The sequence below is a fragment of the Camelus bactrianus genome, chromosome 16 (assembly GCF_048773025.1).
Source record: "Camelus bactrianus isolate YW-2024 breed Bactrian camel chromosome 16, ASM4877302v1, whole genome shotgun sequence".
NCBI classification, from domain to species: Eukaryota; Metazoa; Chordata; class Mammalia; order Artiodactyla; family Camelidae; genus Camelus; species Camelus bactrianus.
The window spans coordinates 38,750,808-38,767,852 of record NC_133554.1 but is presented as its reverse complement, the minus strand read 5'-3'; the positions used below and the strand labels follow the sequence as shown (position 1 = coordinate 38,767,852).

Here is a 17,045-nt window from a genome sequence, read left to right as displayed (position 1 = left end):
GTGCCTCTCCTTCACCAGACCAGGCTTCATCCCCAACATCCAGCACAGTGCCCTGCACAAAGTAAAGGCAACTGTGGCAGAAATGAGGGCAAGGCCATTTCCTGCCCAGGGGACCCTGGTGGCAGGGATCCACGAGGTGGGAGGGGGACAGTTCACAACAACCTCCGAGATTCTGGCAACCTAGTCACTCCACCTCGTCGCCCCGCCCCTATAGGCGTGGCCTTACCGCAGACTCCAGTCCTGCGGAGGGGGCGTGGCCAGGGCCGGGACGTGCCGGCCCCGCCCACCGGGGAGTCACGTAGCTCTGCGGCATCCGCAGCCTCATTTAGAGGAGCCAGGGTTGGGTCCGCAGCAGCTTTCGTTCCTGAGCTCGAGCTGTTCCTGTAGCTGCCGCAGCTAACTCGCTGCGCACAGGTGAGGCCCAGGGAGAAGCGGGAGCTGCTCAGCCTTGCTGCTTCCTCTCCCTGACTCTTCTGTCATCCTTGCCTTGCTCCCGGGGGCCCCTTGATGTGCCTTCTCAGCTCTCTCCTTACCTTTTCTCTCCTTTCTGTCCACTGGAAACCCCATGGCTCAGCCTCTCCCACGGCACTTCTTCCTCTTAGCTCTCACGCCTGGACCTCAGCTTTTCCAGTCCCAACTCTTCCTCTGCTTACCGGGTTTTTCCTTGGGGTCAGCCTCTCCCACCTAGACCATTTTAAAAATTAATTAATTGATTAATTTTAAAATGGAGGTCCTGGGGATTAAACCCAGGACCTCGTGCATGCGTATGCTCTACCACTGAGCTATACCCACCCCCACTATCCAGACCATTTTAATCTCAGCCTCCTCCCTCTCCTAGGCTGAGTTCCTTCTCCAATTCTCCTGCCTTCTTGATCCTCCTAGTCTAGGTACCCTTTACCTATTTAGCCTGTCTCCCTGTCACCACCCCACTAGGCTTCTCCCTCCTCCTGCATCTCTCCCTCCTTTCCTCAGGCTCTCTCCTCATTCCTTTCAACTGTGATTCTCTGCTCTCATCTGCTGATTGCCTAGGCAGTCAGGTTTGGGCTATAGAAGAAGAGGTTATGGGAGCCTGTGGCCATGTTTTGTGACATTCCTACTCCCTACCTGCCCCTCCTCCCACCCTTTTCCTCCAGAAGCGGAAGGAAGAGGGAATAATGGGTGTTTTTGCCTCATTCTGAAGCCTTCGAAGTAAGTGCACTTTTCCTCAGAGCCCTGCTGAGAATGAGAAGAGGGAAGCTGGAAAGACCAGGGCTTGTGTCTACCTGAAGAAAGGGCCAAATTCAGTCAAAGAAGGATTGGCATCTTTGTCTGGGCAATAGTTTCTTAAGAAGATCTGTAGCTTCGGGGTTGCTCACCTCCCCATCCCCACCCTGGGGCTGGGAAGGGTGCCCACCAGGGACAAAAGGAGGTGTGGGAACTGGGGCCCTAAGCCTGTTAGCTGTCAGAGGGATTGTGGTGCCACTTCAAGGCCCAGGACTCCTGCCAAGGACTGATGCTCTGTTCCCAGCTCCTGCTTGTTGGGGAGAAGGAAAAGGTTGGCCCATATGGACAAGAGAGGAAGCAGAGGAGGTGGTGGGTGGGGTCCAGCTTTTATGTCTTGTCTCCATTCCACAGGGCTGTCACCATGCCCAACTCGTACCCAGCCCTTTCTGCTGAGCAGAAAAAGGAGTTGTCTGACATTGCCCTCCGGATTGTAGCCCCAGGCAAAGGCATTCTTGCTGCAGATGAATCTGTAGGTAGGTGGGGGCCTGTGGTTAGGTGGGGGTAGAGGTGGCCAGGGAGCCCTGGGGATGACCTTGACACCCTACTTTGTTTGCCCCCAGGCAGCATGGCCAAGCGGCTGAGCCAAATTGGGGTGGAGAACACGGAGGAGAACCGCCGGTTGTACCGCCAGGTCTTATTCAGTGCTGATGACCGTGTGAAGAAGTGCATTGGAGGTGTCATCTTTTTCCATGAGACATTCTACCAGAAAGATGATAATGGGGTCCCCTTCGTCCGTACCATCCAGGATAAGGGCATTGTCGTGGGCATCAAGGTGCAGCCACTGGCTTTGAATGGGGCTGAGCATGCAAATAGGTGTGTGCCTGTGAGAGATGGCAAGGAGAATCCGGCCTGGGTTCAGCCCTCTGCCTGTTTCCCCTACAGGTTGACAAGGGTGTAGTGCCTCTAGCTGGGACTGATGGAGAAACCACCACTCAAGGTACAGGATAGGTGGGCTTCAGGACCACAGTCTTGTTGGGTGGTTAATGCTGGCAAAGAAGGGCAGAGTAATGAGGCTGGCACTATGCCTGCAGGGTTGGATGGGCTCTCGGAACGCTGTGCCCAGTACAAGAAGGATGGCGCTGACTTTGCCAAGTGGCGCTGCGTGCTGAAAATCAGTGAGCGCACACCCTCAGCACTTGCCATTCTGGAGAATGCCAATGTGCTGGCCCGCTATGCCAGTATCTGCCAGCAGGTATGTGTTTGTGTGTGAGAGGAGGTCAGATGGGTGCTCTGTGCCTGGTGGGGAGAGGGTTACATGGCTTTCTTCCTTCCTACCTACCGCCCCTCCCAAGCTGCTCTGCTCTTACCTGCAGAATGGGATTGTGCCTATTGTGGAACCAGAAATCCTGCCTGATGGAGACCATGACCTCAAACGCTGCCAGTATGTTACAGAGAAGGTGAGTCTACATGTGGGCACAGACATATACGGCAGGGACAGCCTGACACGGAGGCTGTTCCCCACAGTCTCTGGCTCAGATGCAGGCACTTTCCTCAAGCACTCTTACTTGATCCCAGAACAGACCTGTGAGTCTGAACCTTACCCACCCTCACAGTCATGCCCACTCACCCCTAGACAAGGAGAGTAGTGCTGGAAGTGGCAGGGCCCAGAATCTTAGTAAACCTCCTCTGATCCCCAGGTCCTGGCTGCAGTGTACAAGGCCCTGAGTGACCATCACGTGTACCTGGAGGGGACCCTGCTCAAGCCCAACATGGTGACTCCCGGCCATGCCTGTCCCATTAAGTATAGCCCAGAGGAGATCGCCATGGCAACTGTCACTGCCCTGCGTCGCACTGTGCCCCCAGCTGTCCCAGGTACCACCCTGCTTCCAAACCTGTTCCTATCCCTGAGACCCATACTCAGGTTCTTTTTGCGGGCTTTAGGGGTTCCTTACCCTGGAAAAATAAGGAGTGACAAATGAGTTTGTTTTCTTTACCCTAGGGGTGACCTTCCTGTCTGGGGGTCAGAGTGAAGAGGAGGCATCTCTCAACCTCAATGCTATCAACCGCTGCCCCCTTCCCCGGCCCTGGGCCCTCACCTTCTCCTATGGGCGTGCTCTGCAGGCGTCTGCCCTCAATGCCTGGCGAGGGCAATGGGACAATGCTGGGGCCGCCACTGAGGAATTCATCAAGAGGGCCGAGGTTGGGAACTAGGGTTGGTGGTTGGGAAGGTAGTGTGTAGCCAGGCAGCGGGCAGCATCCAGAGGCTATAGCCTGGGCAGGGTTTGGCCCCTGTGGGCTGGGCCAGCCTACTTACCCGTCTCCTTTTCCAGGTGAATGGGCTTGCGGCCCAGGGCAAATATGAAGGCGGCGGAGAAGATGGTGGAGCGGCAGCACAGTCCCTCTTTGTTGCCAACCATGCCTACTGAGTACCCACTCCATACCACAGCCCTCGGCTTGACCACCTGCACCCAGTTTTGCCTGTAGTTATGGCCAGGGCCAAATAGCCATGCAGAGCAGAGATACCGCCATCCAGCACTGAGTCATCTTCCTTTTTTTCTCCTCCCCTCCCGTTTCCAATTGCTGCACCTGGGACCATTGGATGGGAGGATAGGGAGCCCCTCAAAGGGCAGGAGAACTTGCTAGAAGTCAGAGCAGGATGCCTGGGTCTCCCCCTGCCTCTTCCAGCTCCCACAATTTCCTCATGGTGGGGTTGCTTCTCCTTGGGCTTTCCTCGCCCGCCCTCTCTCCTGGGACCAGAGGGTAGGACACCAGAGCTGACTCATGCTTTGGGTACATACCATATAGCAAATAAATGGTAGCAAAACATGCTACTTTGTCTGTCTGTTTTACACATCCAATTCCCACCTCCATGTTTCTGATCTCTGCTGACTCTATCTCTGAGCCCTCTCTGACTGTGGAGGTGGAGAGGGTGAGTTTTGAGTTGTACTGGGCTTTAAGTTTATGGGGGATGGGCATACCCAGTCACCATTCCCAGCTCAGGCTCTTGCCTGTTCATGTCCAAGCTGGAGCGTGGCAGTGTGGAGGGCTGCTAGTCTTTCAGGAATTGCCACTTCAGAGGCACTTGGCTGCAGCTGCAGAAGGATGGAATGAGGCAAGACTTGAGCAACTCCTGAAGGCAGCTTTTGCACAAGGCCCAAAACTGGGATAAGAAAGGTTGGGAGTCTCTTACTTAGCTGTGTTGAGCCCTGCTGGGACTTCATGCATTTCGATAGGGGAAGCCACTGCAGGATGAGCACCTGGGCTTCTGCACAACAGGGAAAATCTGCAAGGCTCAGGACTGCCAGACTCAGCAGGGTACCTAGGAGGTTGCCAAGCGCTTTTGCCCACTCTCATTTGGGATAGATGAGGGCACAGAGGGAGCCAATTTAAGGGTCTGGGCAAAAGCAGACCTGGTGAGGTCTCATGCTGAACTTTGACCACTTGGCTGGTCAAGAAGCTGGGTCTATCTGAGCAGATGAAACAACGAGAGAACCTGCTGGTTGTGTTCTGTGTGAACTGGGGAGGCCATGCTCTATGTAAAGTACACAACAAATGCTCCATCCAGCTATTTAAAATTGCAATAGGGGAATGTGAGCCCAGTGTGGCCTGATCTTATATTAACAAAAATAGCTAATGCTTACATAGCACTTTCCTACCAGGTCCTATTCTAATCACTTTACATTTATTAACTCATTTACTACAACAATTTTATATAAACTGGATACTATTACTATCCCTATTTTAATATGAGGAAACAGGCCCAGAGAGGTTAACTTCTCAAGATCACTCAGGTTAAGTGGTGAAGCTAGGATTTGAACCCAAGTGATCAGGATCCAGAGTCTGTGATCATGAATTTTCAAGAATTTTAAGTCAAGTATCCAGACTTTTACAAGTTGGAAGTGAATTCAAAAGCATTTGAAAAATATTGAACGAGCCAAATATTCTAAAAAGATATTACTAGCTTGCATCTCCGGAAGAGGAGCTCTGTGATAGTGATGATAAGCAATGATCGTGATAGGTGACTTTTGATTGCTTTCCGTGTGCCAGGCCCCATTCTTTACATGAATGGCCTCAATTTAGTAAATATCTCCATTTTTCATGTGAGAAAACTGAGGCTTAGAGCTTCCTGTGGTCGTCCAGCTAGTATTTAACAGCTGCAGAGTTTGTGCTCTTAACCTTTGGGGCTAGGAGTATGTTCCATAAGGAAGGAGGGCACTAATCAAGTGAATGTTTTTTGACAACGCCGCAACCCGCTACTGAACCATCCCTCGGCGCCCGGGTAACCTCCTTTCAAACTTCGGACCCCGCTCACCTATCGCCTGTTTTTATCCGCCTGCGAGCCTGAAGTGCCGCTCGTGATTGGCCGCGATCGCTGCCGTAGGCACGCCCCCTCCTTACGGGTTTCCGATTGGGGGAAGCCTATGTAGCTCCGCCCCTCGGCGGCCAGGGCAATCGGAAGCAAGCATGGCGGCCGCCGGGGCTGCAGCAACAGATCTAGGTGCGGTAACATTCGAGTGGGGACTGCGGCTCGTGGATCGCGAGGGCGGAATGCAGGGGTGGCGATTGTGGTGTGCCAGAGGTCCCACGGACTGGGGGTCGGGGTTCGCCTCAGACAGGATCCCTTCAGACTGGGGCCTGGGCCTCTCGCACGGGAATCCCTACGAATGCGGGCCGAGAGGCTCTGAGTACAGGTTGCCCGGGCTCCGCGTCGGGGGTAGGGCTAGCACCCGAGCCCACCTCTGGCGCCTCAGTGGATCCCCCCGTTCCCCTAGAGGTGGTCCGAGGCAAGCGCGCCGCACTCTTCTTCGCTGCGGTGGCCATCGTGCTGGGGCTACCGCTCTGGTGGAAGACCACGGAGACCTACCGGGCCCCGTTGCCTTACTCCCAGATTAGAGGGCTGAATTCCTTGCAGGTAAGATCTCGGTGGTGGAGGGCCAGGGGACAGCCCACTGGCAAGGTGGAGACTCAGCTGATGGCCCTGACGCTTCTTCCCCTAGCTCCGGCTCATGGTGCCAGTTACCGTCGTGTTTACCCAGGAGTCAGTGCCCTTGGACGACCAGGAAAAGCTGCCCTTCACCGTTGTGCATGAGAGAGAGATCCCTCTGAAGTGTGAGTTCCTGGGGGTAGGGTGGTCCAGGGCTACCTTTCTGGTCTGAGCTCAGTCCAGAGATAGGTTGGATAGGAGGACCATGAGTATCCCGTAAAGGTAATTAAAAACTTATTTAAAAGGCTTCTCTGAATGAACAGTGTGTTAGGTTAGAAGAAAAGCAGCTTTATATTCAGTATTTATCATTAAGGTGGCAGTTTTATTCATGAAATAGTGATGCTACCTGATCAGAAGCAGTTGATGCTCATTAGGGGATAGGGGAGGAAGTGGGATGTAGTGGAATGAAAACAAGGTTTGGAATCAATTACGACTTGTATGCAGGCCTTATTTAGTTTACCATTAAGCACTTCTGAGTGTTAGGTACTCTTCTTACATATCAGGAATTTGGGGATGAATAAGAAATTGATAATGTGAGAAAATTTTAAAAAATTAAAAATTCATACATAAAAAATAGAGAAATTGATAATGGTTTCAAGAAATTCATAGGTAGGGGATAGAGACACTTAAAGAAATCACAGTAGAAATATACAAATATATAAGAAACAGAGATTGTACTTAAGAAAGAAGCTACAACTGTCTTGGAGGAAAGAAAGGTAGAGAAGGTTACAAAGGTTGTAATTTTTAAGTTGAATTTTTAAAGGCTGTGTAGGAATTCAGGTTAAATTAGGAGAGGAGTGAGAGATTAGCATTAGCCAGTAATAATGATGGTTAATATTAGTTGTTCATTATATGCTAGAAAATAGGTGAAGCACTTTAAATGTGTTGCCTCATTAAATCCTAACTTTATGATCTCCATTTTTTAAAATCTCTTTTGTCTCTTTTATCAGCCTCCCCTACCCCATCCCAATATGCTTTTTTTCATTGATTTGTTGGAGAAACCAGGTCATTTGTTTGACAGAACATCTAACATTCTGGATTTGGCAGATTGCTTCCTCCTAGCTGCATTTAATATATTCCTCTATTACTCATATTTCTTATAAACTGGTAGTTCGATCTAGAGGTTTGATCAAAATCAAGTTTGATTTTTTAGGCAAGACTACTTTATAGTTGGTGTGGTGTACTTCCTATCACTTTGTATTGTGTAATGGCTGGTTGTTTCACTTTGGGTTATACAAAGCTGATTTAGTGAGTTCAGTTATTGTCAGCTTGATTTCTTTATTTTAGTTCCCTGTCAACCTTTCATCTGATGGCTTTAGCATCCGTTAATACTGAAATCCATCTCATTAGGTTGCAAAATGACAATTTTAAAATTCTATCATTTCTTCCGCATATATGACCTGGAATTCTTCTATAAAGAAGAACTTCAATAAATTTTAGGTTCAGCTTGTCATATTCCAGGGGGCAAAAAAAAATCTTTGGGGCTGCCTTACATGTTTAGATTAACTTGGAGAGAATTGACATCCTTAGAATATTTAGTCTTTCCATCTAGGTGCCATGTATGTTTTTTCCATTTTATTCAGATCTTCTTTTATGTCAATGAGTAAAGCCCTGGGGTTTTTTTTTTCTGATACTTCTGTACATTTATTCCTGGGTATTTTTATGTTCTTTATAATGGCTGCGATTGGGATTTTTTTTTTTAAAGGTTTCAAGTTCAATAGTCACACTCTCTCAAAATACAAAAAGCAGGTACAATTCAACTAAACACAGAAGCTTGATTGGGATTTTTAAAAAATAGTTGCCTTCTTAATTGGGTATTGCGGGTATTTATCAGAAATCTATTGATTCTTGCATATTCTTGTAACCATTTTTTAGTAGGTTCTCTTTGATTCTCTTGGAAAATAATTTATCTTTTTTCACTTATTGCATTGATCAGGAACTTCAGAAAGAGCAGTGCTGAATAATAGAGAAGATAGCAGGCATTCTTGATTTATTAGTAATTTTAATGGAACTGTATTTACTGTTTTGTTATTAAGTGTACATATTATTTTTATCAAGAATGTTCACTGAAAAAAAAGGATGTTCACTGAGTTTATTTTGAGGCACCTATTGAAGTAATCATGTGGTTTTTCTCCCTTTACCTGTTAATGTAATGAATATTATAATGGATTTCCCTGTAGGAGGGTACTTCAGGTTGAAGGTAGTGTGTCTACAGGCAGAGGCAAGAGCTGGGCAAGTGGAAGAGGTAGAATGTTTGTGTTTATATCATCCATCCAGCAATCATTAGAATTGGCTGTTGCTTCTTGGTCTTTCTCTGCAAACAGTCTTGCTGCTGTCCTCAGACACTGGACAGTGTTAGGGCTGGAAAGGTGGGCAGAGGTCTGACATTTACTCTCCTCTTCATGCTTCTTCCTTTTCTCTCAGACAAGTTGAAAATCAAATGCCGTTTCCAGAAGGCCTATCGGAGGGCTTTGGACCATGAGGAAGAAGCCCTGTCATTGGGCAGCATACAAGGTACTGGAAGGGGTGATCATTTTAATAGGAAGCCCTCTTTTTCCTTCTCTAAGTGTATAGTTTCCGTACCTTGTCTTTACTCCAAACTCTCTCTGGGAAGGCTGGGAATGAGACACCTTGTGTTTCAGCCTGGGCCACTGAGGGCCAAGCCTGGCCACGGTGTCAGCTGGGTGTGAGTGGGAGGTAGAGTGATGGATTCGGCACTGTGGGGGCCAGAGGGAGAGGGAATGGTGTTTTTGCTCCTGGTACACCATCTGCTCTTGTCTCCAGAGGCAGAAACCATGTTGGCTGAGCCACCGGAACAAGCAGAGGGCTCCCTGACTGTGTATGTGATCTCTGAACACTCCTCACTTCTCCCCCAGGTAGGGAGAGCAGAGAGGCTGCGACCCTGCCTTATCCCTTCAGCTCATTCTCTCCTAAGTCTTCTCCTCCTTGCGCTATTGTGCATTTCTTCCATTTGCCGCAGAAAATGCTCAAGAATTTTTAAAAAAATATAATTATTAATTTATTTATTGGCTTGTTTATTTATTTATTATTAATGGAGGTACCAGGGGTTGAACCCAGGACCTCATGCACGCAAGGCATCATGCACTCTACCACTGAGCTCTACCCTCCCCCCTCAAGTATTTTTTAAACAGAATGCAAAGAGAGGTTTTTTCATTGACTCTGGGTCTTTCTAAATCCAAGGCTTGTGTGTGGTTCAACCTCCAGTGACCATTTAAAGTGGAAAAAAAAAAAATCAGGTTTGAAAGAAGCTGGTTTGAATGGATTGTGATAATATAAGCAATACACTGACCTCTTCACTTTATGAGCAAAAGGCTCAGTGGGAGCTATACCAGGTACCATTTTATTTTTAAGTTTGTAATGAAATATTTAATTATTACAAAAAGATGAAAGAAAAATTTAATGAACATCTAAGTACTCACCCGGAGCTTGCAAACTACAATATAGTGCATCTCCGTGGTTATACCCCATTCCCTTTCGGCCCAAGGTAACCATATTTTGTATCCTTTTCTTTTCTTTCACATTTTATCACATAGGTTGTATCTTTATAAACAATATATTTAATTTTACAAGTTTTTGAACTTTATATAAATGGTATAATTTAGCACACGTTCTTCCCTGGTTTTCATTTTGCTCAACATTTATGTTTGAATCATCCATGATAATACATGTAGTTGAATTTAATGTGTTCATTTAAAATTCTGTCTAATGTTTCATTGTACAAACATATCACAGTTTATCCACCCTGCTGCTGATGGGTATTTGGACTGTCTCCAGTTTTATACTATTAGAAATAATGCTGCTGTGAAAATTCTTCTGCTTGCCTCTTTGCCATTTACTTGTATCAAACTTTCCAGTTGTGTGTTTATTCCACTTTTCTCACTCAGCATGCCATCTCTTAGTTTCCAGCCCGTAACAATTTAAATATTTCCTGGATCTATGTTAACTGGAAAGGAGAAGGGAACTGAAATGAATGAAAACACTCACATACACCTATTACTCAGAAATGCTGGGATAATAGTTCACTCTGAATCTAGAGAGAGGTACAGGCCTGTTGGTCGGTGGCAAAAGGCCAGATTCTCAAAGACAGGGACCAGACTGCTCTTCTGCTTTCCTCTCTGAGCCATGGACATTCTGTCCCTTGCTTGTCTCTCACAGGATATGATGAGCTACATTGGGCCCAAGAGGATGGCAGTTGTGCGGGGGATAATACACCGCGAGGCCTTTAACATCATTGGCCGCCGCATACTCCAGGTAGCCCAGGCCATGTCTTTGACTGAGGATGTGCTTGCTGCGGCCCTGGCTGACCACCTTCCAGAGGACAAGTGGAGCTCTGATAAGAGGCGGCCTCTCAAGTCCAGCTTGGGTAAGATGACCAGGCTTTGCTGTGGGCAGGGAGAAGGAAATGAATTATTGGAGACATCGGGGCAGGAAGGGAATCTGCATGCAACCTCTTTACTCCTTTCTTCTGTGGTTTCATCTTTTTCTTAAAGCACTCAGTGTTCCTCATCCCAGTTTTATCCTCCCGTGGTTCCATGCTGGCAACCAGCCCCATCCTGGGGGCGGGAAACAAGTTCAGATCAGCCAGGGATACAGGCTGCCTTTGAGCCACAGAAGCCTCTGACTTCCCTGACTCCTGTTTCTATAGGCTATGAAATCACCTTCAGTTTACTGAACCCCGACCCCAAGTCCCATGACGTCCACTGGGACATCGAGGGGGCTGTCCGGCACTATGTGCAGCCCTTCCTGAATGCCCTCAGTGCTGTGGGCAACTTCTCTGTAGACTCTCAGGTGAGTCTGGGAGTGAGCTGAGGAGCCCTTTTCCTGGCTGTACCATCCTTTTCAAAGTCGCTCTGTATTTAGTGTTTACAAATGTAGTCTGTTTTTCCCTCTCTCAGAGATTCTGATTTCCCGTGTACGCCTGTGGTTCTGGGGTCTACTTTCCCTCTATGGTGTCCAGCTTGGGGAGTTTGTCAATGCTTGTTAAAAAACTAACTTCCTCATGGCTCCCTCTAGACTGTATTCACCAGTTGTGTTATCCATGGGGAACTTCCTAAAAAAAAAACTTTCTGAAATATGTTAACGTAGTAATAGTAAAGATGAAAAATGTAACTTTCTGAATCAGACAGTGTCCTCAGAGAATATGTGGAAAAAATTTTTATCAGGTCGTGGTAGTGGGAGGAATTACTTCTGAACAACTGACGTGATTTGATCTTGTGGACACTGAATTATGCTATTTGTTTAGGCTGTTAGAAAGCCTAGTAAAATATGTGATTTTCAAAGCCTAGATTTAGCGTATTAACTTTCCCCTTAGATTTGTTATTTTTTCCCTACTCCTCTTTTCTCTCAGCCCTGTTTTTGCCTCTTAGAGTTTACCTTGTCCTAATTGTTATCTTTTTAAGACACCTCAAATCTTTTCTTAGGACAAAGTGGAATATAAATTAGTAAACAAAATAATGTCCTCCCTCTTGGCTCTACAGATCCTTTACTACGCAGTGTTGGGGGTAAACCCCCGCTTTGACCCAGCGTCCTCCAGCTACTACTTGGCCGCACACAGCCTCCCCCATGTCATCAACCCAGTGGAGTCCCGGCTTGGTGAGCTGAGGATAGGGGTCTTTCTGCCAGGTTGGGGAGGGACCTTGAAGGCTCAGCCTAGGGTGGGAGGCGGGTTGTATATATTGATGGCTCCCAAATTGGGTTGGTCTGAGGAAGTGCTGGGCATTTAGGCTCTTTTTTCATTCAGACTCTCATCTCCATCTCCACACTGTCATATCCAAAAGCATTTATGAAATATTCCTGGCACTTTCTATAAATGAATGGATAATCTGTCTCACTCCCTGCAAGCCATCCAGGAATGATACGGGCCACACATGTAGAAAAGACAACAACAGAAGTACATGAAGGCAGAATTTGAATTGGCACTTCTCCTGATTGAGATTGAGGAACCTTGAAGCTAGGATTCCAGTTTTTCATTTTGGAGCTGGTACCTAGGAAGAGTAGGTGTGACCAAGAACTGTAATAGAAACCGAAGTGAGTAGATCACTAGTTGTAGAATTTCAGGCAACAGGGTTAGGCCAGTGTGGACCAAGGGGTATGGTAGGAGTGGCGCATGAGGCCTTGGTGGATTCTTCCTTCCTTCCTTCCTCCCTCCCCTTGCCTTCCCTCCTTCCTCCAGCAAACAAAGGCCTAAGGATTGCTTTATGGCACTGCTGACTACAGAGATAGAAGGGGATTTCAGGCTAGGGAATTATGAGCTTAGATGCAGAAGAGTTAAGATCATGAAAACATTCAGGAAACTCAGAGAAATTTAGTGTGGCTGAATAGTGAGAGAGTGACCAAGATGACGCTGCCAAGGCAGGCAGGCACCAGATCATAGAGGACCATGTTAGAGTTTAAACTAACCTGGTATGGATAGTTGACCATTAAAAGATGTTAAGCAGGAACTGACAAGAGGTCAGATTTGTACTTGTGCATAAAACATATGTTATAGTAATATGGGGGCACTGTGGCAGTGGCCAAGAGAGCTGTCTTGGGGGGTACCTGTTAGGGGAGGGGCGATTTTAGGAGCAGTTTGGGGCTGAGGACTGCACTTCATGTGTGTGGCACATCTTGGGAGAATGTTCAGAGGTTCATTACCACAGAAACCCAGGCCTGGAGGATATTCTAGTGATTATCAGTTGGAGAAGATGAGGCCCTGAGTGAGTGACCAGCAAGTTAAAAGGCTGACCTGGAACAAAGATCTAGGTCCAACGTGTTTGGTATTCTGATTGCCCTTCTCTTTGTACCACAGGATCCAGCGCTGCCTCCCTTTACCCTGTGCTCAACTTTCTACTCTATGTACCTGAGCTGGCCCACTCCCCCCTGTACATTCAGGACAAGGATGGGGCTCCAGTGGCCACCAACGCCTTCCACAGTCCCCGCTGGGGTGGCATTATGGTAATGGTCACACCATGCAGATCTGGGAGCCCAAGCTTCAAGGACAGACAGATGTTCCCTGAGACTGTCCCTTTTGTTGTTTCTCTGGCATCCTTTGTGGCCCGGCTTGTGGTGGGACCGGCATCAAGGTGTGAGGGTGCTGTGATCCCCTCCTCTGCCAGCCCCACTGCTTCTTATTTCTGTCAGTGTTTCTGTAATAGGACCCTTTTGGACTTGCAGTTTGCACTGACTTAGGACTATTCTGTGTATATCTTAGCTCTCGGCCCTGTTTGTGGAAGTCTTACAAGGTTGGGAACTTTGTCTCCCCTGTTAGACTGAGAGTGTCTCATGGGTAGGAACTCTAAAATGGAATAAAAAAAAAATTTCTTTAACAGGACTTTTGGGGGGATAATGGACACAATTTATATAAAGCTCCAAATAGCAGGTATTCCAAAAATATTGTAATTTCTAAAGAGCACAGAATACGTCTTCCTTTTCTCTCTCGGCCTCCAGAGTGTCGAGGGCAGAGCTGTGTATGGTCCTGGCATGATTTTGAGGCAACCTCATTTCCCCCTGCAGGTTTACAATGTGGACCCCAAAGCCTACAATGCCTCGGAGCTGCCAGTGAGAGTCGATGTGGACATGGTGCGAGTGATGGAGGTGTTCCTGGCTCAGTTGCGGTGAGATCCTGGGGGATTCACTTGGGGGCATGGCTGCTGAGTCTGACCCCAGTCTCCTGGGCTGACTGGCATGAACTCTTACTTGCCAGAGATACCTTGGCTGTGCCTAGAGCCCCCAAGAAAAGTTTCCAAGGATCACTTCATCTGTCTCTAAGAAGGACTAGTTGCTAACAAAAACTGTTTTAAGAAAAATCGACCTATGAATGTCAGGTCCATGAGTGTGATTAGGGGTGCTTAAGAAAATAGCTGTTAATTCTTATGCTAACAGATCCCTGATGGAGACTGCCTGACAGCCAATGTTGAGGATTCTAAGGCTCTGTCTGGGCTCATCAGAAAAGAGGATTCTGGTTGATTAGCAATGTCTGCCATGAGTGCACGATTAGAGAGGCACAGCGCACCTGCCTTGTCAGAGGTGGTCTTAGATCATCCCTTAGCTAAGGTTCAAGGGCCCCATTTGTTCAAAGAGAAGGTAGACAGGGTGAGGGGAATTAAACTAAGTTGGTGTTATCATAAATATTTTAGCCATGGAACCTTTTTTTCACATAAGATCTTGGAAGTCCAATGTAGAAACAGGTAAAAGTGAAAACACTGGTTAGAGCAGGGCTTGGGGCTTCAGAGTGCTTAGTGTTGCCGTTCACCCCCCAAGACCCTGAGGCACTTCCTACAAACCCTGTGGTTCTGGGTAAGACTGAAAATCCTAGTAGTTACTCTAGGAATCTTAACCATCTTCTCCCACCTTCTAGTCTCAGCCCCTTTGACCTTCTTCACTGTTCCTGCAGGCTGCTCTTTGGGATTGCTCAGCCCCAGGTGCCTCCAAAATGCCTGTTTTCAGGGCCTAAGAATGAAGGGCTGATGACCTGGGAGCTAGATCGGCTGCTCTGGGCTCGGTCAGTGGAGAACCTGGCCACAGCCACCACCACTCTCACTTCCCTGGCCCAGCTTCTGGGCAAGATCAGCAACATTGTCATCAAGGACGATGTGGCATCTGAGGTAAGCAGGCAGGGGATGGATTCTGTGGCCCAGGATTGGAGTGGCCAGCAAGGGCCAGGGTGTGCTGAACCCAGAGAGCCATTTGAGGTGCAAGCAATGTGTGGGCATGCCATCCTTGAGTACCCCAGACTTCCTCCCCAGTAGGAGTCCAGATGGGGGTGTGAGGTATTAGGCAGGCACTAAGAAAATACACCCTAGCCCTTTTACTACTAGTCTCCATATATCCTGGGTGAACTCCAGGCAACCTGTCTGGTAGACGAAAGACACAGTGAGGCCCTCTCCCACCCTCCCCACCAGCTGATGCCTAGGACTTATTGGTAACCCCCTGCTCCCTTCCTAGGTGTACAGGGCTGTAGCTGCAGTCCAGAAGGCAGCGGAGGAGTTGGCTTCTGGGCACCTGGCATCCGCCTTTGTTGCCAGCCAGGAAGCTGTGACATCTTCAGAGCGTGCCTTTTTTGATCCTTCGCTCCTCCACCTCCTCTATTTCCCTGATGACCAGAAGTTTGCCATCTACATCCCACTCTTCCTGCCTATGGCTGTGCCCATCCTTTTGTCCCTGTTCAAGATCTTCCGGGAGACTCGCAAGTCCTGGAAAAAGCCAGAGAAGATAGACTGAGCAGGGCAGCATCTCAGTAGGAAGCCTTCCTTTCTGGTCAGGATGAGAGTTGTTAGATTGAGAGGCAGGTAAATGAGGCCCTTCACGGGTGACTTGTCTCCAGCCTCCTCTGTCGCCACTCTAGCAGTCAAAGTATAACACTCCAAGAGGGTTTCATCCTTCCTTTCCTTTCTTCTGGCTCAGGTCCCCCCCCACTTCATCCCCCCTACCCCATCCTCAAAAGACACATCATCTGGGTCTTCTTAACTTGGTTTAAACTTGAAGGCCCTTTTCTGTCTCCCTCTGGAGTAGGGGCATCTTATGCCTCTGCCCTATTCCTCACAGTCCTCTTGCACTGAGCCCTGGGTTGGATTCTAGGCCCCTCCCCTCCATGCTTCTCTCTGACCCCTCAGGGAAAGCCCTAGCACTGGTCTCATGGAAGGGGCCAGGTACCTGTCACTTCTGGGCCCTTCTCCCTTACTCCCCTCCCTCCTGGCTGGCTACACCTGTTGGGTGAAGCCTGATGCTATATGTGGCAGAGGTTCTCTACCCTTTCATAGAGGCAGTGTGGTGCAGCAGGGAGAGTTCCGGGTTTGAGATCAAACATGCCTGAATTCAAACCTTGCTTCTGCCCTTATCATCTAGGGAGCTTTGAATAAGCTACTTAGTCCTCTCTGAGCCTCAGTTTTTCATTGTTAAAATAGCTCTAATGATACCTCCCTTACAAGGTGGTTGTGAGGATTAAATGTGATGAGCATGTGAAAGTGTCTGGCATATTCTAGGCTCTCAATAAACATCGAATGAATGTGAATTGGAATGATACAACGTATGAGCATACCTTTCATTCTTTATTCGTGTATAAGTAATGATTTCCTGGTAACTGTTCTCTTGGGCTCGCTAGTCCACTTTGTTTCCATCTAGTCATGTGCCCTTCCTGCCTCCCTGTCCTGGAGGGCCCTGTGGTGACTAGACACTTGTAGACTTTTGTCCCTCAGTATATCCTGGGTTGTAGCATCTACTTCTGCTTTTTAGCAGGGGGTCTGGGAGATAATAGCTTGTACCAGTGTAAGCCCTCAGATTCATAAATTCAAAAGAAGAATGTACAGTTGACCCTTAAACAGTGTCAGGGTTGGGGCACCCACTCTCCATGTATTCAAAAATCAGGGTATAATTTATATTTGGCCTTGTGTATCTGCAATTTCGCATCCGCAGAGTCAGCCAACCTCCCATCGTGTAGTACTGTAGTCTTTTCTATTGAAAAAAATCCACATATAAGTGGACCCACGCACTTCAAATCCATGTTGTTTAAGGGTCAACTCTTGAGCACAGGCTGCAATGGGAATAGGTGCTGGGTATTGTAGAGAACAAAGACAAAATCTCTGCTTTCACAGAACTGATTTTTAGGAGGGTGAGTCAGTGAACAAATGAAACTAATTTAAGATAATGTATTAGAAAAAAACAGGCTGATTAGACAGTGACTCGGGGATAATACTTTAGATTGGGTGTTTGAGAGGACGTCTGAGCAGATGTCATTGGGACTGAGACCAGAAGGACCAGAGGAGGCCATCTGGGGAAGAGCATCCCAGGCAAAGACCCTGAGAACTCGCTTGCGAGGCAGAGGGACGAGTGGAGTGGCCTGAGCACAGAGAGTAAGAAGAGA

The 17,045-nt window shown here is 47.9% G+C and overlaps 2 protein-coding genes across 4 annotated transcripts; both read left to right on the top strand.

Moving 5' to 3' along the window:
* The first annotated feature begins 269 nt into the window (after nt 1-269).
* Nucleotides 270-4,029, top strand: ALDOC (aldolase, fructose-bisphosphate C). 2 transcript variants are annotated; one of them, XM_045519037.2, is made up of 10 exons: nt 314-414; nt 1,134-1,188; nt 1,615-1,736; nt 1,824-2,035; nt 2,146-2,200; nt 2,295-2,455; nt 2,577-2,660; nt 2,901-3,075; nt 3,203-3,402; nt 3,534-4,029. In XM_045519037.2, the coding sequence occupies exons 3-10, from the start codon at nt 1,625-1,627 to the stop codon at nt 3,627-3,629; spliced, it is 1,095 nt and encodes a 364-aa protein (XP_045374993.1). In that variant the 5' UTR covers nt 314-414; nt 1,134-1,188; nt 1,615-1,624; the 3' UTR covers nt 3,630-4,029. The 2 variants fall into 2 exon arrangements, with proteins under 2 accessions (XP_010956576.1, XP_045374993.1); XM_010958274.3 differs by lacking the exon at nt 1,134-1,188 and having other exon boundaries at nt 270-414.
* A 1,602-nt stretch (nt 4,030-5,631) lies between these two features.
* On the top strand, nt 5,632-17,020 carry PIGS (phosphatidylinositol glycan anchor biosynthesis class S). 2 transcript variants are annotated; one of them, XM_074343115.1, is made up of 12 exons: nt 5,632-5,701; nt 5,976-6,115; nt 6,201-6,312; nt 8,612-8,701; nt 8,972-9,063; nt 10,364-10,571; nt 10,854-10,996; nt 11,686-11,800; nt 12,996-13,141; nt 13,700-13,800; nt 14,580-14,790; nt 16,883-17,020. In XM_074343115.1, exons 1-12 carry the CDS (start codon nt 5,668-5,670, stop codon nt 16,925-16,927), a joined length of 1,437 nt encoding a protein of 478 aa, XP_074199216.1. In that variant the 5' UTR covers nt 5,632-5,667; the 3' UTR covers nt 16,928-17,020. The 2 variants fall into 2 exon arrangements, with proteins under 2 accessions (XP_074199216.1, XP_010956578.1); XM_010958276.3 differs by lacking the exon at nt 16,883-17,020 and adding an exon at nt 15,131-16,210.
* Nucleotides 17,021-17,045: the final 25 nt, after the last annotated feature.